The following is a 21,384-nucleotide window of genomic DNA, read 5'->3' on the forward strand; positions in this document are numbered from 1 at the left end:
GCACCCATGCTTATGGCAAAACAAGTTCCGTGAGCCAATACTGAACTTAAATATACAGTATGCAATGCACTGTTGAGTTTATTATTTATTCTTTTGCAATTTTTTTAAATGCTAGTAATGACACAGCAAGAGGTTGTGACCAAACTTTAGAAAAACATAGGACACGAAGGTTCCTATTGTCCCTAATAGGAACAGATGATGCTGAATAGATAATAAGGGGCCAGCCTGGAAGGGAGGGGTCTGGAGTGTCAGGACTGGCCATGTGGATGGGACGGGGCAAAAGTTCACGGGCCACCAAGTACTCGGAGCATTTTGGGAGGTAGTTTTCTACCTACCACTTAGGCAGACTTTGGTAATGTATAGAAGAAAGGAGGGTTATAGTTGTTAAACGTTTGGGTAATATAAGCGTTTGAAGAATTCCTTTAGCTATTACATTTGCATTAGGAAGGTATTGCATTTTTTGAAAGTAATGTTAATGCCTTTTCTGTTTTTAAAGGAAAATGATGCTCCTGCTATACGAAGAAGGCCTCCGGGTGGTCATACACACCTCCAACCTCATCCGTGAGGACTGGCACCAGAAGACGCAAGGGTGCGTAGCTTCTGTTTGCTTTACGGCAGTGGCTGTGTGTGCGGAGACAGGGCAAAGGCCAGAACATTTGCTTTATTCTTTTGTTTTTCTATGTTTTTAATTGTAAAAATCCCACACACGTGGCATAGAAAAAATACACATGCAGAGAAAAAGGTAGCATTCTTTTAGTATCTCCCCCCCCCCAATTTCTCTCTCTTGAGGCAACCAGTGTTAACAGTGTAACATAATCATCCATGTCTGTCTCTGTTATACACGGACACACAGATAAATATCTACGCACGGTAGGTTTTTTTATAAAATGAGATCATACACACACTACAGCCAAGTCTATCCAAGTATTCGAGGCCGGAAAGAGGGTGCTAAGTGCCAGGTCTAAGCCCATTATTTTTCCAGTGAGACCCACTGGATAGCCTTCTGGTCTCCACTTCCCCCTGCTCCCACTTGTACTCAGGCTGGCCACTTCCCAGGGGGCATCAGGAAAACCTGGGGAATAGTCGAGTGCTAAAAATTCCCCTCCCCCACCAAACCCTGTAGTTTCCCATGAAGCACATCTGCACGGGTGTGTTTTTAAAGCCTTTCCTGTGTTCATGGTGTTGTGAATCTCAGAGAATCCGGCGTGAGGTGGCTCAGGCTTAGTTTATATCACCGACCCTTTGTCCTTGTGCACGGATGCTGGGTCTAGCTTTTTATCTTTTCTCGAGAAGGGTTTGGGTTTAGTTTTGGGGATTTCCCCAAATCAGATTTTAACCATTGTTCTCCCTCCGGGCAAGCCCTTCGTTGTGACCAGCTGTAAGTCACCTTTCTTTCATTTAAGCCATGTTGTACATCTTTGCCTTCTGGTAAAGGAGGTTAAGTTAAGAGCTGGTTAACAGCCTTCTGTGTTAGAAGAAACTCAGGCATTCATCTAGCAGCGTTTCGGGGTTCAGGAATTCGCTGTCATCCTCCCCCACAGACTTGCCACAGTTCATTGCCCAGCCTGTGCTAGAACCCCTACAGTGGGATGTATTAGCTGGCTGAGTCCATGTCCCCCGGGGGTCGAGCTAGAATACAGAGCCTGCAGCCTCCACCCCCGGAGCCCGCTTCAGCCTGTGTGGGTGTAGTTAACGAGGCACCTCTCTTCCTTCAGATGGCCCGTCCGGGCTTGAAAGGTGGTCTTTTCCCTGAGCCCAGCACCTCTTGTTCCCACTCCGCACTCCGCTCCCCCACCACAGCAGGTGGCTTTGAGCCCCGTGCCCACTTCCTGATAGTTTTCCTTTAAACGTGTTCTGGTTTGAGTCCCACTTAACATGCCGCTCACGATGCAGTGTAGTCCGACTGGCTCAGGGTCCAGGCTGTCGCCACTCCATCTCTGGGAGCCTCAGCACAGACCCTCTTGGCCCACTGAGTTTCGGGTCCACTACGCCTTTGCTACCTCAGGAGTGTGTAAGCTGCAGAGCTGGGCTTGGGGGCTTGTGACGTATATGTAGCCCCATCAAAAACAACAAAAAATGGGACTCACAGAGCTTTTTGTGGGGAAACGGTAACTAATGTAATGAACTGAGTCTGTCAAGTTGGCCTTCGGTCTTTTTTTTTTTTTTTTAATATATTTCATTGATTTTTTTACAGAAAGGAAGAGAGAGGGCTAGAGAGTTAGAAACATCGATGAGAAAGAAACATCGATCAGCTGCCTCTTGCACACCCCCCACTGGGGATGTGCCCGCAACCAAGGTATATGCCCTTGACCGGAATCGAACCTGGGACCCTTGAGTCCGCAGGCCGACGCTCTATCCACTGAGCCAAACCGGTTTCGGCTGGCCTTCGGTCTTCTGTGACTCAGAGACTCTGACCCGGCCTCCTGCTCCTTCTGGGCCAGGAGCTCGAGTTTAGAAGCAACCAGGCTTCCTTAGGCTTCTCGGGGGTGGCTGTTACGCAGGCAGGGATTAAGGGACAGGATTGGGGTGTTCATTTTTTTCCTTCATTTAAAAAAAATTTTAAGTTAAAAAAAAATCATTGGCTGGACAGTAGCTTTACATGGTTTAAAACTCAAAAAGTAGCAAGGATGTGACACTCCCTGCAGCTTCCCTCTCGCCACCCGGACCGGGCACTGTTCTCTCGGGCTAGTCCAGGTTCTCCCCGAGGCTCTGCATCTCATGCAGTGCGTTGTCATCTTTCAAGAAAGACATGTAAAGGCGGTTACCTTGTGTCCCCTTCCTAAGGGCCCCGCTGACCCTGTTCTGTGTGCAGGTGTCCCTGCCGTCCTTTCCGCCGCCCCTTGGTCCACCGTTTAACTTCTCACTTTTAAACTTATTTGTCCCGGGATCATTTTCTCATCTTATTTTGGGAAGTGTGCAAATGCCTCACACCTCGGTATCTGGTTTAGAAAGTCGTCATACATCATGGCTCTCACCCAACAACCCCCGTTTTCCTTTGGGGAAAAGGATTGATGAAATGAAAGATGTCTTTAATATTTCATTTACTGTAGTATTTGAAAGTCTAAGGTTTGTGTTAATCTAATATCATTGAATGTGGTATATACTCACTCCAGGCGCCAGGAATGTATATGTTATAAAAATACCCCCAAACTACTCTAGCTTATACATCATGATGTGTTTGTTTATTGAAAGTAGAGTTGTTCGTACATTTTTCTCAGTATAACTTTTATCCTTTTCCACTTGACTAAAGAGCCACATTGATATAGTCGTGGGCACAGTCTTGCTGGGGTTACTACAGGTGGTATGGGTTTGCTCTAACAACTGAAATTAAAACTATTGACTGGTGTCATCACTCCTCAGAAAGCAGTATGTAAGGCGTGGGAAGAAGGAGGAGGAAGAAGGTGTGGTGACTGGATGAGAGGGAGCATGGAGGGGGATTGGATGGGAGAGGTGGGCAGAGGCTAGATCTTATGGGTCTAAACTCACAGTGAGGTCTTCAAAAATAGTTCCGAATGTGATGGAAGCTGTCCGGGCGGCACGGTGGGATTTGTGTTTGGTGAGGATCTCTGCTCACCAGGTGGAGACGCAGTGAGAAGTCCCCTCCTCGGGTGAGTGCAGAGTCAGTGCGGAGAGGCCCCATGACCAGTGGCTTCCCGACTGTTAATAGGCATTTCTCTCCCGTTCCAGAATGTGGGTGAGCCCCTTGTACCCACGAATGGCCCATGGCACCCACGGGTCTGGAGAGTCGACAACACATTTCAAAGCCGATCTCGTCAGCTACCTGATGGCTTATAACGCTCCTCCTCTCAAGGAGTGGGTAGACATCATCCACGCCCACGACCTCTCCGGAACCAAGTACGTGCGTCTTCGCGTTTTGGGTGCTCACGGCAGGTGACGCCTGAGAGCCGCGCGGGGTCTGGAACGCAGGGTCTTGGAAGGAGGCTGAGGGCGTTCGGCCGCCCTTCGTGACATGATGAAAGCAGGAGGCTGTCGCTGTGCGTCTCCTGGTTCTGTGTCCCTAACGGGAGGCAGGGACTCTTCCACGCACCCTCGGCCTCCTGCTGGGTCACTCTGCACAGGAGCGAGCTCGGCCTGGCCCCCTCCCCTTGCAGGTGCTCCTCCACTAGTGGATGTGCTTGACGGTGAGTTTAAGTATCAGCTACTCCTCTGAGGAAGTATCCCAAGAAAACGGGTTGGCTCTTGGAACACTTCATGGGTATTTTGTGACTGTAGGTTCATAAATCACATCACTACGTTCTGTAATTTACATTTTATATCTCTGTAGCGTTTACCTCATTGGATCAACCCCAGGACGCTTTCAAGGAAATCAGAAAGATAACTGGGGGCACTTTAGGCTTCGGAAGGTAACAGAATTTTTACTATTTTAACTGTTTTTTTTTTAATTTAATGGGTATTATCTCCCTTTTTATTTATAATCGTATGTTCTGATGGCAGCATTACAATATATCTAGCACAATTCTGGGCAAATAGTAGGCACATGATAAATTGATTGCCTAATAGTTTTCAGTAATTTTTAAAGTTTTATTATGCCTGTTCTATAGATGCAGATTGTTCTAAATGGACTTTTAGTTATATGTCTTGTGATAGAGATAATCGGAGATTCCGTTTGTAGCATTTGATCAGCATATCAAGGACTTTTAACATACAAATTTAATAAAGCAGAATGTAGTGTTGAGTAGAGGCTATAACAATTAGCTATAATATATTTTGTTTACCAAACCAGTGCCCTTAAGAGAATTGTTACTACAAAAATCACATTTGCTGCTGGTATGAAAATGAACATAGAAAGGTCTTTAACAAAATAAAACAACCAGCAAGTTGAAGATTAATGCCTTCTTTATTGCCTTTTAGAAGACAGTTTACTGACCTTAATAATACAATGTCCCTAAAATGTCTTTGTTCAAAGCTTACCTCTTTGTCCATAAATTATTTATGTTATGTAAGAATTCCCCTTGGTTAATGAAACTTTTAATTTTCTTTTTTTTTAACTGAGACCGCAGCTGAAAGCAGGCAGGATCTCATAGCCAACATCTTTATGTATTTATTTATTTAGTAAGTTTTTATTGATTTCAAAGAGGAAGGGAGAGGGAGAGAGAGAAAAAACATCAATGATGAGAGAAAATCATCGATCAGCTGCTTCCTGCTCGCCTCCTCCTGGGGATTGAGCCCGCCACCCGGGCAGGTGCCCTGACTGGGTCCTGACCTAGAGAGGGTAGAGCGCTCTGGCTAAGTGCACCCCGTTGCAGGTAGATGCCCACACCTGGGTTCGGGTCCTGACTGTGGCTTTCACTGTCACCCTTTCACAGGTCCTGAAAGAGCACGCCTCGTCCATACCTAAGGCCGAGGCTTGGCCCGTCATCGGCCAGTTCTCAAGCATCGGCTCCATGGGGGCTGACGAATCCAAATGGCTGTGTGCTGAATTCAAAGAGACCTTGGTGACCCTGGGGAAGGAAAGCAGGGCCCCCGGGAAAAGCACGGCTCCCCTCCATCTGGTGAGTGCTCCTCCTCCGAAGTCCCTCATCTGCATTCTCTCGTCCAGGAGAGGAGTCAGTCAACAGCCAGTCCTCCTCAGAGAGAGAGGGTTTGATTCAATGGGTGGGATAGAAACGGCAGTGTTAGTAATAGTAATCGAGTATCGTGGTTGCTGGGGTGTGCAGTTCAGCCAAAGCTCCGTGTCAGCCACCAGCGAGCAGTTGTCATCCCTTCCAGGTTGTCAAGCCCAGGAAAAGATGTTGGAAAGGCATGGCCTGCAGAGTTACGAGCATTATTAGTTACTTAGGCACCTTTGAGTTAGTAGTTAATTTTGCATTCAATTCAGTGTTTACTGTGGCATGTCAGAGGAAAAACTCAAATGGAAGTGTGCTTTTTTATCATCAAACTAGAGGCCTGGTGCACAATTCGTGCACTGGGACGGGAGTGGGGGGGGGGTTCCCTCAGCCCAGCCTGCGCCCTCTCGCAGTTCGGCAGCCATCAGTTGGACATCCTTAGCTCTGCCGCGGAGGCGGGAGAGGCTTCTGCTACTGCAGCTGCACTCGCCAGCCATGAGCCCGGCTTCTGGCTGAGCGGTGCTCCCCCTTGGGAGCGCACTGACCACCAGAGGACAACTCCTGCGTTGAGCATCTGCCCCCTGGTGGTCAGTGCACATCATAGCGACCAGTCGTTCCACCATTTGGTCGATTTGCATATTAGCTTTTTATTATATAGGATTAACCCTTTGCACTCGCTTGCTTTTTTCTCGATTCCTTTATTCTAATGCTAACCGTGTCGAATCACACTCGACATCTGAGTGCAAAAGGTTAATTACCAGAAGTTCTGTTTTTTTCCTGTAAGATGGGAACTTTTTAAAATATAGAGCACGTTTTCTAAGCCTCTCGGATTTTTAATTGAGATTTCATTTTCTTAAAAACTAATCAGCATTCCTTTTAACAAATAGTTTCTTCAACATGGTACCTTCCAAGTGTCATTGGGAATTTTTCGTATTTCTTTTTAGATCTATCCTTCTGTGGAAAATGTGCGGACCAGCTTAGAAGGGTATCCAGGTAATTGTTGGGAAGCCTGCCACAATTGTATTTTTTGTGTATATTTCACAAATGCCCTGGTAAACTTTTAAAAACAAGGAATAAGAATTTTCTCATCCCCCTTGGGATGAGGAAAGTATGGATTAGAAATTTGGAGGTGATTTTTCTCTTAACTGGGTAAGAATCATGAAGACGGGTGACATTGAGCACTGGTTATGTTCCCAAGATGGTGCAGGTGGGCAGGTCCTGGGTGTTATTTAGCCCTCACAGTCACCCTCTGAAGGGTTGCTCATCTCGTTTCTGCGAATAAGGCTGCCCTAGCCTCTGCCACCAACAGATTGGCTGTCCAGGCAAGTCATCCAGATGAAGCCAGCTGCCCCTACTGCTCCGTGCCCTTTCAGAACAGTCCCAACATGCCTTGCTCTAATCTTTCTCTCAAGTTCTAGGAGTTCTCATCCTAGTCTGCCCCAACTTCCCTGGTCTTAGGCTAAAACAGAGGCGCTCCACACTTCATCTTGCAAGAAGGAGGCTAAGGATGAGGACGGCAGTTTGGGCCAGGATTCTTTCTAACCCTTCAGATCTGTGCTGTTGCAGATATTAAATGACCACCCCTTAATCCCTTTCCTTTGCAGATAGTGAACACTTACACTTAATACACATCCCTCAGAAAGGAAGCCCACTGAGAGGACATAGTTGGTGCAAGCGCAGGCATTTCCTGTCCAGGAAGTGTTTTCTAAGATGAAATGCTGGAAGCAGTGTTGTTTTTCCCCTTTAACTTCCTCACTGTTGTTTACTATAGGTTTTGTTTACTATGCTTTTTAATGAAGAATCCTCAAATTCTATTGCATCCGTTTTATTATTTACTTTATTTTTCTTGTTTCAAAAGCCGGGGGCTCTCTTCCCTACAGCATCCAGACAGCGGAAAAGCAGAACTGGCTCCATGCCTACTTCCAGTAAGTAATTGGCTAGAATGCTGCTGTTGCTGCTTTAGGAACAAGCTGTTATTTAAAGAGCCTTACATAATACGGCTCAGCTACATATGTTAGTGATAGAAATCACTTTAAACAAGGTTTTGAACTTTATTTTTTGGAATAGATTTTTAATACCAAAGAGTAAAATTTGTCTCTGTGGCATTTCTATTTATATATGGACACATAAAGAAAACGATAAATAAAAGAACATGCTGGGTAGTTTAGAATTCACATTAGTACCTCTTAGTTCATGTTTCCAGTATTTAAAATACAATCGTTCTCTCTACACAGTCTTACCCTGCGTCCTGCAAGCTTGCTGAGGGTGGAATCCTCCCCAAGCATGTGGGGCGGTATTTGGCTCATTGTGAGAGTTCCGTCCGAGGTTGAATGGACGAGTGAAATGACTGCCCTCTGTCCTCGCTGCAGAGGTCGCACATCTGCATGCTCCAGGCCGGTCCCAGTTCCGGGCCACTGTTTTGCGGGACAGCCAGAAAGGAGGGCAGTTTGCATCCCAGTAGCTCTCAGTCTAACCCGGGATGCCGTCAGGAGCCTTTCTTTAATGCTTTCTCGGGAGGTGGTTCCTTCCAGAGGATGTTTCTTCAGATGGAGCGCCTCCCAGTATGGTCTTCCTCCCAGTGCATTGCATCATCTGATGATGGGCCCAGTCCTGATCGGTCTCTGCAGACAGTCTGTTCTCGAGGCCCGTCTTCTGATAAGCAAGGGTTGTCGCCTCGTGATACAGGCCATTTTTCCCCTTGGCCCCGGAGTCCTACAGTGTTGGAAACTTAGAAACCAAATGCAAGATATGCAAATATCAGCATTTGACTAAAGTATTTCTGATTTATCCCCCTGCTTTTCAACTTTCCTTTGTGATGGTCATACTTTTGGTATTTTTCCCATTTTGTATTTTGTTTTATCAGCAAACTTACTGAGCCTCTGCTCAGTAATGCATGTGGGAGCACAGTTCGAGCTTTTAGAAACAGTCCAGCTAGGAGACAGGATGTGAAGACGCTGCTGAAAGCACAACAGTTTTTGCATGCATGTGGGTATTCACGGCATACACGCCAAGAGATGCTTTTTTTGTCTACATACCTGCACTCTAAAATGAACATGCATTATTCTGCTGTCTGAACAGAGTTTAAGAAGATATCACGGGTCATAGCGAAGAGAACTGTGTGCTCTGGTTTTTAGATGATAGGATACTGCTTTTCATGCAGTTTGCTAATATTAGGAGGACGACCGATTTGTATTTTCTTATCAGTGATTGTGTCTTTCCTGTCACTAGCAAATGGTCGGCTGAGACGTCTGGCCGCAGCAATGCCATGCCACATATCAAGACGTACATGAGACCCTCTCCAGACTTCAGTCAGATCGCGTGGTTCCTTGTCACAAGGTAAATAGTCCTTACATTCCTGATGGTAGGGATTTTGTAACTCCTGCTCTGAATACTGAATGGTTTCCAAAAGGTGATTTTCTGAATAGTCATTAGTTTTTGCAGTGTGTGTGTGTGTGTGTGTGTGTGTGTGTGTCTTACATGAGCCTTATTTAAAAGAGGCCCATAACTAATCCCTTTGTAGAGAATGCAGTCATGAGCTGATCTACTCAGCATCCCAGCATTATCAAAGGACCCCTGAGAGACGTAACTCAAATAACAGAACATCTTAGAACCCACTCTCAGCACTTCCATAACAAGGGAAGTGTAGAAGGGAAGGTGTAGACTCCAAATGTAAGTGACACCTACCAGCAACTCCCTTCTTTTTCTATTTTTCATTTTTACTTTTTGGTTGTTTGCCCCTTATCTCAAAGTCAGAACATCCCAAACTGAGCTCCTCTGTCTGGCAGATTCCTTCCCCAGCATCCCTCTGCTTTCGTGGCAGCTGCCCACTCTCGTCAGGCTGCAAGCCCACTGTGCTCTTTCCCTGTTCCTTCCGTGGAGAATCTGCAGCACTTGCTGCGGTCCTTCCTGAGGGTGCTGGGCACGCAGATGAAACAGTAAGGTTTACATAGTGGGTCTGAGATGCTCACAATCTCAGGGATGTCGGAAAACAGACACAGAAGTGATGACACCAGGAAGGATCTGTTCTGTGGTTGAGGTGGGCAAGTGGGTGCTTTGGAAATATCCATCAAAGCCTATTCATCCTTGAAATGTCTCAGACTTTTCTAACCCCTGAAATTACCAGGTTAGATATTGATCACCTGGACTTCTGAAACGGTCACCTCTCTGCTGTCCCGTCACACGGTTGTCCTCTTCCCAGGCCACCTGTCCTCGTTGACCATGACCATTCGTCTTTCGCTAACGCGGATTTTCCTCATTGTCCTGTGTTCAGCAGCCTCCCCCGCTTCCTATGGACTGAAGCCCAGAGTCCTTTCCTCGGCCTGGCATGCAGACCTTGGCCACGCCATTCTCACCATTCTGTCCTGTGCCCCCAACATGTGCTTCCAGAAACAGCCAGGCTGTCCTCCTTGCCCCTGATACCGTCCTGCCAGCAGCCTGTGAAGTTCCCTCTCCTGATCCCTTTGTTGTCTCTCCCTGCCTGTCCAGCAGCTGCCCATGGAGTAAGAATTGTGCTCAGGGCTGGTCTCATCTCTTCCTGGAGCTTCGCCGGCCTCTGCTGGTCTCCCTCCTCCAGATCCTGATCCTTCGAGCTCACGTGCACTGCTGACTGTCAGCTCCAAACGTTCTTCTAAGCACATTGCGTTCTCGCTCTGGCTGTCCTCACAACAGTTCCACAGTGTAGCTGTCAATCCCCCGTACAGATAGGGGAACGGGAGCTCAGAGGTTAAACCAGTGCCCAAGAGCCCAGGCACACCCTCCAGCACTGTGCCCTAGGGTAGTGAGTGCCTGGGTCCAGCGGGCGGGCGGCTGTTCATCAAATAGATGGTCAGGGAAGGCCTGACTGACGTGACCTGAAAGAAGGGAGGGGCCATGTGGACAGGTAGCTGGCGGAAAGCGGTCTGGGCAGAGTCAGGAATACACTCATTGTGTTTGACAAACAACAGAGTGTTTTTGCTGCAGTGCGCGGGGTGGGGGGGCAGGTGCGATCAGAGCAGTGGCTGTGACCAGACTTTGCCTTTTACCCGCTTTAGAGGCAAAGTCACTACTGCCTGACGTCTCCTGGGTTGCCTGAAGCTTCGTTAGTCACAGGTCTGTGAAGGGCGCTCTGTGCCACGTACTTGATGATGTGAATAAATTAGAACCGGTGCTTTTTAAGCACTTGTTCCATGAGGCTTTCTGGAATAAGACATGGCTTTAATGTAGTTGGCTTTAGCTCTCACCTGATAAGGTCAGGCCCACCCATGGTCTTTCCAAACCTTTTGATTAACTTAGTCAGCTGATTGGTAACCTAATCATGGGAAAGAAATCCCATCATGTTGACAACTTTTGCTCACACTGAAGGGAAGGGCTTATACTGGGTGCATACCTTGGAGGCAAGGGCGGGAATTCTGCCTTCCACCGGCCTCGTTGGTGTTTACTGCCCAGTCTGGTTCACCCATCTTATTCTCCAGCCTTGATTGGAAGTAATTTCTTAATTATTATCTCTATGTTCAAAATTGAGGTTTACTTTCTATAGTGAAGCAAAACTACCCTTGGACATACTTAAAAGACTAAACATCAGACTCCCAAGGCTGTGTGAGAAATGAAGTTCTATGACTATTTGGAGACAGAGGAGGCAACTTTATTGGAGTGAGAGACTAACACTTAAGTTTTATAAAAGGCTAGAGGCCCGGTGCACAAATTTTGAGGTGGCCTTCAGCCCAGCCTGCACCATCTCTCAATCTGGGACCCCTCAGAGATCCCTACGGGATTTGGCCTAAACCGGCAGTCGGACATCCCTCTCGAAATCCAGGACCACTGGCTCCTCACCACTTGCCTGCCTGCCTGATCACCTCTAACCACTCACCTGCCTGCCTGATTGCCCCTAACCACTTTGCCTGCCTGCCTGATTGCCCCTAACCACTTACCTGCCTGCCTTACCGCCCCTAACCACTCACCTGTCTGCCTCATCGCCCCTAACCACTGTGCCTGATTGCCCCTAACTGCTTGCCTGCCTGCCTCATCGCCCCCTAAACACCTCTGCCTCGGCCCTTGCCGCCAAGGACATGACGTCTGGAAGGTCATTCGGCTGTCCCGTCTAATTAGCATATTATGCTTTTATTATTATAGATTATTATAGATAGACAAGTAGAATTCCAAAAGATCTTAAAAAAAACAAACACTCATCACATATTTCCTACAATGTGTGCATAATATCTTATTAGCCTGTCATTTCCTTACCCATCATCAGTAGAGGGCATTGGCTTTCTGGTCATGGGTGCTTTGTTTTACCCAATTGACATTTCACAGCTGTGAAATGGTGAACACACAGTACAATATACAGGTGATATATTACAGAATTGTCCAACTGAAACCTATATAAGATTATTAACCAATGTCACCCCAATAAATACAATAAAAAATAAAATAACAAAAAGCAGCTTATAAAACCTTTATCTGTTTTGTTTACATAACATAATCAGTGTATAATATGTGACCTAAAGACTTGTCCATAGATATAGCCTTTTCTAAACTTAATGTGGTTTCTTTAAAAATTGCTCAAAATTTTTCTAATCAATTAGAACTTACTAGATGTCATGTTGGCTGGCAGTTTTCTCTTTTGTCTGGGTCCTTTTTTGGAAAGCTATTTATAGTTTTTGATCCTACCATGAAATCATGCTGTGTTTGATGGCCGCCCGTTGTTATGGAAATTGCTGGGACATGATGACAAATACAGTGTTTAAGTTTTACCACCGGACTAAGCAGGCAAGAAGATGAGCTAGAAGAGGCAACCTTGGATGACCAGACAGTGCCTGGGAGTAATTGGCAAAGCCAGTGAGAACAAGTATGAAAGCTGCGAATTGTGGGTGGGCAGAGAGCAATCCTGATACAGTTGCCTAGCAACTTACAGGCATTCCGGGATAGTTGGGATGAGCCAAGATACTGGTGCTGCCACTTTGGGGGAAAGAGAGACAAGTGCTTGACTCTGGAGCCACCGTGGCTTTCTGAGGGAATATAAGAGACGTTCTGCTGTCAGCATAGCTGTGCAATTCTTCTTTAATGTCTTCCTTTGGTTCGGGAACAAATCGCCTTTTTTCTCCTTTGCCTGAGTTTTTCAGTCCAAAATCAAATTGGGTCACACACAAAAAACAATATTGGTAAATGTCATTGGGTAGATTGGTTTTTGTGCCGTGTTCCTTGGCACCCCAAGAGTTCTGGACACCCGTTTCAGAGCCCACCACAACCGTGGATGGAGGGAGTAGAGTGCAGGTAAATCCTGGTTCACCTAGAGTCCCTTACTGACCTTTGTCGCTTTAAATGCTTCCTTTGACTAAAGGACTCCGGGTTGGGTTGGGTTGGGTTGGGTTGGGTTGGGTTGGGTTGGGTTTGGTTTGGTTTGGTTTGGTTTGGTTAAACTCAAAGGACCATTATAATACATAATCTCCCAGGGCTCACTCTAATAAACATGTCATAGTCTTTTTATTGAAAACTTTTTCAAGTTTTCATTATGTCTTTCCACCATAGGAGATGACCAAAATAATGGAACATATCAGTAGAAATTGAAATACCAGTTTTTGGTGATCACATTGGTTACTATTAAAAACATGGTGGAATTCTTTGGTAGGGTGTTCTAAGTACCATTTTTTTTTACCTAAATTTGCCAAGCCACTTTTGATCCTGCTTGACAATATTTTTTTTGTCATTTTGGGTTTGGGATGCTGATGTGATGGCTTCTGAAGTCACGTAATTCCATTTGTGGGGTCAAGTACAGATGGATCCTTTTGATGACGGGGCTGACGGTGCGGCTGGGTTGAACTCAGTGTGGATTGGAAAGCGTTTGCTTGGGGTCATAACATGCCTGTGACTAAGGAAGGAAGTCAGGCCTTGACTGGTTTGGCTCAATGGATAGAGCATCGGCCTGCGGACTCGAGGGTCCCAGGTTCGATTCTGGTCAAGGACATGTACCTTGGTTGTGGGCACATCCCCAGTAGGGGTTGTGCAGGAGGCAGCTGATTGATGTTTCTAACTCTCTATTCCTCTCTGTAAAACATCAATAAAGTATATTAAAAAAAAAAAAAAAGGAAGGAAGTCAGTTTGCAAATAGGTTTTCAGAATGTGCTTGGTGATTTGTCACAGTCACTTGCAGAAGCCCACACCCAAGGATCTGATCTTCCGTTGTGCTCTGCGCTAGTCTGTCTGGGAAAACGCGTGTCATAATCAATCTCATTTTTCTTTTCCTGCTGACATTTCTTTGTTAACACACTGTAGTCCCCAAAACACAGCTGACGTGTTGCACCCCCTTTGGTAGTTAATTTTACATGATTTTTGTACATCTGCAATATTGGTTTAATTTTCACCATGCTATTAAATTCCTCTCACTTTATCACTCATATTAAAAATTGGGAGACATGGCCTGGCCGATGTGGTTCAGTGGTTAGAGAGTTGGCCTGCGGACTGAAGGGTTTGATTCCTGGACAAGGGCACGTGCCTGGGTTTCAGGTTTGATCCCCGGCCCTGAGGTTGGAGCACTGCGGGAGGCAAACAATCAATGTGTCTCTCTCACATCGATATTTCTCCCTCTCCCACTCCCTCCCTCACTCCCACTCTCTCTAAAAGTCAATGGGAAAAAATACCTTCGGGCGAGAATTTACCAAAAGAGCGGGGCAGGGCGGGGGGGGGCGGGGGTGGCGGGGGCGGTTATAGCTGTATTAATGGGACCAAATCCTCTTAGCTTCCTTTACAAAATAAAATAGAAGCTCACTATATTTCTGCCGTGGGGACTTGTGCAAGGGTTGTGAAATCAGTGAGGCGGTTTGGTGAATAATTTTTAGACCCATCTCACACCAACACTTTCTGGAATTGGGAGGCCTGGGTGGACCTGCCTTGCGTTGAATTCCGTTGCTTGGTGAGTCACACCAGAGAGAAGGACCAGAGGTGCCCTCCCACAAATTCAGCAAAATACTGGTGATGTAAAGCTAACATCTATTGAGCATCATTCATGTGCCCAGGACTTGACTCACCTTCTCGGACATGAGGCAGGTGCGTTACCATATTGAGATCAGCAGCATTGGCTCTAATTGTGACCAAACGTGTGTGAGCTCAGGCTCTGCTCTTCCCCACAAACCCTGCTGTGCCTCTCGTGCTTGTCAACAATCTGACATTTTCTCTGGATTTATGATTTAAAGTTTTTAATTCCCTAACCACAATGAACAAATAGTTTTGATAAATTGTATCTTCTAAGCCTTTGCATATTAGTCTCTTTTCTTGAATTAATCACATGTTTCTTGATTGCATAACATCTGCAGGATTCGCTCGGGAGACATCTGTGGGCTGGAGTCTCCACAGACAGCTTCTGGAAAGAGATACGGGCGTGTGGGGGAGGGAAGGGCTCACATAGCCACAGGGTGGGCAGGGCGAAGGCACTGTGGACGAGGAAATGATATTTGCCGAGATGTGGAGACAGTTGGTAATTCAGTTCAGTTCAGAGAGAGGAGTCAGAAAAAGGCATGATGGGAAATAAGATTGAAAAGCATTGCTTTGGTCAGACTGCGGAGGGTCCTAAGTGCCAGGCAGTGCGTTTGTTTTGTGCTTAAGTGGAAAGGACGCCTTGATACTGAGAGCCACTGGAGCAAGACACAGACCGAGAAACCAGAGAGGGCGATGCATTTGGAGTCTGGGGAGAAAAGGACTGAGCGAGGGAGAGTGATTGGAAATAGAACGGTGTTACAAGGGTAAAGTAGCGTGGTGTCTGGTTGTCCATGGTTGTCTGTGGAGCAGACAAGCCCAGAAGGCCTGAGGTTTCTGAGCCCAACCAAATGAGGCTGGACAGAAGGGAACCGGGAGAGAGCTGGTTCTCGGAGGGCAAGGCATGCTGATAGGCTCACTGTTCGGAGTATGGGGCGTGAGATGACAGTGGACATCCCATAGAGAAATCCAGCTCGGGATTGGAGAGGCCATTTGGAAATTGGATGAGGGGCAAAGCAGGAGAGCTCTGGGAGTCATCCTTGTCAAGGCGATGGCTACACTGGCGAGTGGGAAAGTCCCCGAGGGAGAGGCGGCAGCAGAATGGAGCCAGTGACAGAGCATGGATTTAGAAGGCTCGGGGTGGAAAAGGCAGCAACGGAGAGAGCAGCTGAAGAGGCAGGTGAGGAGAAAGCCGAGGAAGGGAGGTGCAGGCAGTAGAGAAAACCACGCCCGGCAGCAGAGGTCCGGGGCAGGACCTACAACCTCGGCACCAGAGACACTTGGGGCCTGGCCCCTCCTTGTCCTGGGGACTGTCCTGTGCGTTGTTGGATCTTTAGCAGCATCCTGGTCTCCACCCACTAAATGCCAGGAGCAACACACCTTCCACTGTGACAGCAAAATATGTCCCTGACATTGCTAATGTCCCCCAGGGGCACCAGTGCTTCCCACTGAGAAACACTGGTCTAGAAGAATCTATAATAATAAAAGCGTAATATGCTAATTAGACCAGACGTCCTTCCCGGACGAAGCCAGGGCTGCAGCCACGGGATCGAGGGCAGCCGCCGGGGCTGTGAGGGAGGATAGAGGCAGCTACGGCTGCGAGGGAGGGATCGAGATGGGTGCGAAGGCCTACTCTTGCATGAATTTCGTGCATCAGGCCTCTAGTAAAGAATCCTATATAATAAAGAGGAAATATGCTAATTGACCTTCACACCGTTGCAAAGATGGTGGCACCCACAGCCAATAAGGAGGGAATATGCTAATTGAGTGCCCCGCCCTCAGAGATGGCAGTGCCCACAGCCACAAGATGGCAGCACCCAGCCCCCTCAGCCCCGCCAGGGCGGCAGGCATGCGGCAAGGCCCCCCAGCCCCCCTGCTGCCCAGGGTCGGCCCAAGGTGCAGGCAAGCCTTGGATGGCGGCTGCCTAGCCCCCAGGGCCGCCCGAGGCTCAGGTAACCAGGGCCGGCCGAGGCTTGTGCTGCCAGCAGTGGCTGCAGCAGAGGTGTGATGAGGCATCGCCTTTCCCTGATCGTCAGGTTGCCTCCTGCCCCTGAGGGCTCCTAGACTGTGAGAGGGGGCAGGCCGGGCTGAGGGACCGCCCCCTCCAGTGCATGAATTTTCATGCACCGGGCCTCTAGTATAATATAAAAAGAGCAGTTAAGATCATTTGAGTGAATCAGACTACAGAGAAGTGAAGAGAGGGAACGGGAAGCTGCCAGCATCTTGCCTTTGGCCCAACAGGCCCCATCTCAGGACGGAAGGTAATAAAGTTATGTTGTTTCAGCCACTAAATTCGTGGCACTTGGTTAGAGCACCACTAGGATGATGCCTGAGAGCCCAGCCAGTCCCCTGTCATCGGAGGGCCCTCCTTGTGCCTCAGACACAGCTCCTTCCTCCCGCCCGCTGCCTGCTGTGTTGTTAGCCGTGTCTGGAACTCCATTTCCCTGTAAACATGAATCTAAGTGCACCGCTTTTTTTCTAGGTACAAACCCCAATCTAGTGCTTTTCTTTGGATTGAAAGTGGAAGTTCGCATACCTGGCCCAAAACAAAAGGCAAAATAAGGGGTGCGGTGCTTTAATAGTATATGAGATGATATTGACATCATTTTTTCTGATTTGCTACTTTTATATACAACAAAACCAAACATCGTGGCCACACCAGGGTCTGGAAAATTAAAAGGGTTTGGACAGAAAAAGAATCTTTGTAAAAGGATAATTGTTTTAATGGCTGTCCTGGGGAAAACGCAGAGGAGGGTGAAGCCGTCCCACATTAGCAATTAGATACATCTGAGGGCTGTAATGACAACTCTGCCCAGAACTGAATGAGCCTGATTGCGGCCACTCGTGCTGGACCGACGCCCTTGCAGCTGTGAAAGGTTGTCCTGCGCTGCCAGGCCTCACTGAGTGAGCTCCTCCTGTGTCCTCGTCCCTGCAGCGCGAACCTGTCCAAGGCCGCCTGGGGAGCGCTGGAGAAGAACGGCGCCCAGCTGATGATCCGCTCCTACGAGCTCGGCGTCCTTTTCCTCCCGTCGGCATTTGTAAGTTCACGTTTTAAAACTTTTATTGATTTCAGAGAGGAAGGGAGAGCGGGAGATAGAAACATCAGTGATGAGAGAGAATCATCCATCGGCCGCCTCCTGCACGCCCCACACTGGGGACCTCCTGGTCCGTAGGTCGACGCTCAGTCACTGAGCCACGTCGGCTGGGCATGAATTGGCTTTTTATGTTTTCTTCCTTAGTCGGGGTGACCTGTCCGAGGTTGGGGCAGGTTCTCACCCACTGCTGTGCCTATGAGCAGCAGGATCGCTGCTCTCAAGGACTGTATACCTCAGTGGCCAGCAAACCGCGGCTCGCGAACCATATGCAGCTCTTTGGCCCCTTGAGTGTGGCTCTTCCACAAAATACCACGTGCGGGCGCGCACGTACAGTGCGATTGAAACTTTGTGACCCATGGGCAGAAGTCGGTTTTCGGCCTGGGTGAGTCTATTTTGAAGAAGTGGCGTTAGAACACTCAAGGGGCCAAAGAGCTGCATGTGGCTCACGAGCCGCAGTTTGCCGACCACTGGTATACCTGATTAGAGATCGAAGGTATTGACATTATTTAAATAAATGTTGTGAAACACGACACAACAGAGCATGTAATCTGCCTGAGGGGCTGGGGAAGGCTTCTTTAAGGAGATCACATTGGACCGTGGTCTGGAACATGGAGTGTGAGCCTAACCCACCGTCCAGAGAGATGAGGCTTCCAGCCAGAGAGGGCAGTGCGTATCCTGTGTGAGAGACGGCAAGCCTGTGTGCCTGGGAAGGAGCTGGGGTGCGGGCCGGGGGCCATGAGGTGGGTTCCCCCTTGGAAGGACAGTGGCTGGTGGGGCACAGTGTCCCCACAGGCAGGGCGCAGCCATCCGTTTTTTAAGCAGGATTGCTGGTCCCATCGGGTCCATTTCCCAAGAATTTGAATCTTCTAAAACATCTCCAATTATGATTATAATTTATATTATTCATTGCGGATGTCATCAAAAGCATCTTACGTAAGCCCACTGTTATAAAATTGATTATTACTGAAGTACTGTTGCCACTCTCCCACTGGCCTAGCTCCGTGGAAAGCCATCCCGTGCCTGCTCTCTGCACCCATGACTGTGTCATCACCAGGCTGTCATTCCCGACTCTCGTGCTGCTGGACAGTCTGTCCTTTCTGGCGTCCCCGCTGCCCCTGCGTCCAATGCACATTGTCGCCTGCTGCGATAGCCGCTCCCTCTCCCCTCGGCCTCCACGCGGCCCGGCACCCTGCTGCCAGGATGCTTTGTAGGCACAGATTCGGTCAGGTCGCCCCTCGGCTTCCAATCCTGTGCGACAGAAGCCAGACTCCCTAGCACGGCCTACTTTCCCTTCGTGCCCTGACGCCGGAGCCCTCGGGCCTGGCCTTCCCTCTCACTCCCGGCCCTTCTTGTCCAGCGGTGAGGAACGCCTGGTCTGAGCCGGGCCCACCCGTGCCAGTCGGGGTTCTCGGGGAGCAGCCAGTGGCACACAGAGCCGTGTGAGAAATTGTACATCAGCCCTCGTCTTACCGTGGTTGCTGACAGGAACACAGTGTGCTGTAAAATGAGGCTGTGTTCTTCCTTTAGGTTTCTCACTACAGTACATTAGGACGTGCCTTTTAATGTGTGAGTTACATGTTTGCCGGGTAGACGTACTTAGTACCCCATTTTGTAGCCCTCCTTCTGCCTGGACATCATCTAGAATCTGGTTTCTTGTGTTGAATAAGCTCAAAGGGTCTGAAGGCTTTGCTAGAAATAAAAGCTAAAGGTTTATTCAAGAGTCCTCGGGTTCGCAAACTGGAAACAGGCAGAACCCCAGAATGTTCCAAAGAAGAAAGAAAAGTGAAGAGTTTTTATAATGAGTGCATTCTTAGCTCTAGCAGGGGTCCAGGGTGGTTATCAGTCCGATGTCAGGCGTCTGGAGGGTGGATTCCCAGTGGCCTGGGCGCCTCCGGTGGCCTGCTAGTGGCTGGCAGGCGGTCTGGGTATGAGTCCTCGGGGGGTGACCAGAGGGCTACCTGGCGGTCTGATGCATGTCCAGGCACTGATGCAAGACTGGAAAGTTCACAAGTTCACCTTCCCACGCTTTTAAAGCAAGAATAGAACCGCTTCCTCATGCCTCTGCCTACTTGATTTTAGTAATTTAGCAGCTTGACTACAGTGACTTTATTTTATTTTTTTGCTCTGTTCCTCGCTTGAGATCAGCCCACCTTTGTGCTTCTCAGGCAGCACTCCACGTCCAAACACCCACGTTGCTGAGTTATCAGCAGCGGCGCTGCTGAGTGTGTCCTTCCCCATCGGCCATCCTGACCATTGTGTTCTGGAGGCTGACCGGAGGCCAGCACAGCACACCAAGCTTTCTGTCCAGAACAGCACAGTCCCGAGCACTGCACGGGCAGTCGGTCACGGAGGGAACCTGCCGCTCACCCCTTTCCCACGGCCGCTGTAGGACCTGTCACTCGGGAACCGGTGGCTGTGGCCAGTGGGGCAGCAGTCTGGTCTAAACACTAGTGGGCGGAGAGCCAGCTTTTCATAATAAAGATGCCCTTTGAACCCTCTGGGATTCCTCTGGAAACTGACAAGTCCCTGGTAACCAAAGGTTGGTTTGTTCACCTTTTTCTGCTTCTCTTAAGTGAATTAATCAGGAAGCACATCATTTCCAGATCAACCCAGCTGGCCGTGGAGCGTGGGTCAGCAACTTTCCCTTTGATTAGGAATGCTTGCAAGGACTTTGGGGATTTATGTCAAGGTGTCTGGGACTGTGTACCCAGCGCTTAGCTAGTGTTGCTACATCATAGGTGCTTAATAACCTTTGTTAACTTAGAGAGTTTATTCTTTTGAGGTTTAATATCAAGGACTTGATACACCCAGACCCAGGGAAAAACCCCAAGACTAAAAGTCGACCTCTGTAAGCGGAGGGCAGGGAAAGACCAAAGAAAGAGGCCCGCCGCTCGGTCTGGTGATGAAGAGATTATTAGGGAAACTTACACAGCGGCCTGTCTGGGGCAGCTAGACGAAACGGATGCCTGCACCGTTTGGCAGGCCCCGAGGAATTACACGGAAACGGGGGGCAGTCATGGGCACTAGTCCACGGATGCTGCCCGGTACGAAAATTGCTCTACGTGCTTGACCAGTCACGACAGCAACCCGCTCCGGGAGCCAGCACGCAGCAGGAGGCTTGGGAGGGGCTGATGGATGTCGGAACGAACATCATTTACGACCAGACAGTCTCCAGGGGGGTTTTGCAGAAAGCAACCTTCGTCCAGCCCAGGTCCAGCCTGCGGGACAGACGGAAGTCGTGTCATGGAACGGTCCCTCCTCCACACCAGTGTGTGCTGTTTCTCGGTTATCCTTTTAGTGTAGGTGTATTTAACTTGTAGAGTGGGCTAATTCATTTCTCGCCAGAAAATCTTAATATAGGAAAGATGGGTGATTTCAGGGGTGAGTCGCTGTACTCCAAACCCTAAGGATATATCAGGGGAATACAAGTGTTTCTCACTTTGAACTTCCTGCATTTTGTGTTTGGTGAGCACATACCTTGCCTGGTGCTGGCTAGGCCCTGGACTGGAGCCTGCCTAGCACTTTGTGGCTAGAACTCCCCCTGCCTCTGGGAATAATGTGCATAATCAGAACTGTTTCCTCCAGACCAAGGTGGCCTGCGCAGCCACCTCCACCCCGTCAGGCCCCGGCTCACTTGCCCCAGAGATGACCAGCTCTCTGTTTTCTGTGATCAGAATTAAAAAGGCTTCAACCAAATGCCCGAGAATTTTCAGTCTTCAAGTCTCTACTTTCTCTTCCCTCTGCTCTGGTTCAACTATTTTATTGACTTTTGTTGCCAA

General features: G+C 48.5%; 1 protein-coding gene across 3 annotated transcripts in view; it reads left to right on the top strand.

Moving 5' to 3' along the window:
• Positions 1-21,384, top strand: part of TDP1 (tyrosyl-DNA phosphodiesterase 1) — a 51,613-nt gene that overhangs the window by 17,790 nt on the left and 12,439 nt on the right. Inside the window, exons 7-14 of one of the 3 annotated variants that reach the window (XM_079768506.1) lie at positions 497-589; positions 3,688-3,855; positions 4,286-4,364; positions 5,328-5,513; positions 6,512-6,560; positions 7,426-7,492; positions 8,796-8,903; positions 17,446-17,548. In XM_079768506.1, coding sequence (XP_079624632.1) covers positions 497-589; positions 3,688-3,855; positions 4,286-4,364; positions 5,328-5,513; positions 6,512-6,560; positions 7,426-7,492; positions 8,796-8,903; positions 17,446-17,548 — 853 coding nt within the window. Of the gene's footprint in view, positions 1-496; positions 590-3,687; positions 3,856-4,285; positions 4,365-5,327; positions 5,514-6,511; positions 6,561-7,425; positions 7,493-8,795; positions 8,904-9,087; positions 10,300-17,445; positions 17,549-21,384 lie in introns of those variants that run through there. The other 2 variants (XM_079768507.1, XR_013813398.1) reach the window with 2 other exon arrangements.

This window comes from Cnephaeus nilssonii (assembly GCF_951640355.1).
Source record: "Cnephaeus nilssonii genome assembly, chromosome: 4".
Lineage (NCBI taxonomy): Eukaryota > Metazoa > Chordata > Mammalia > Chiroptera > Vespertilionidae > Cnephaeus > Cnephaeus nilssonii.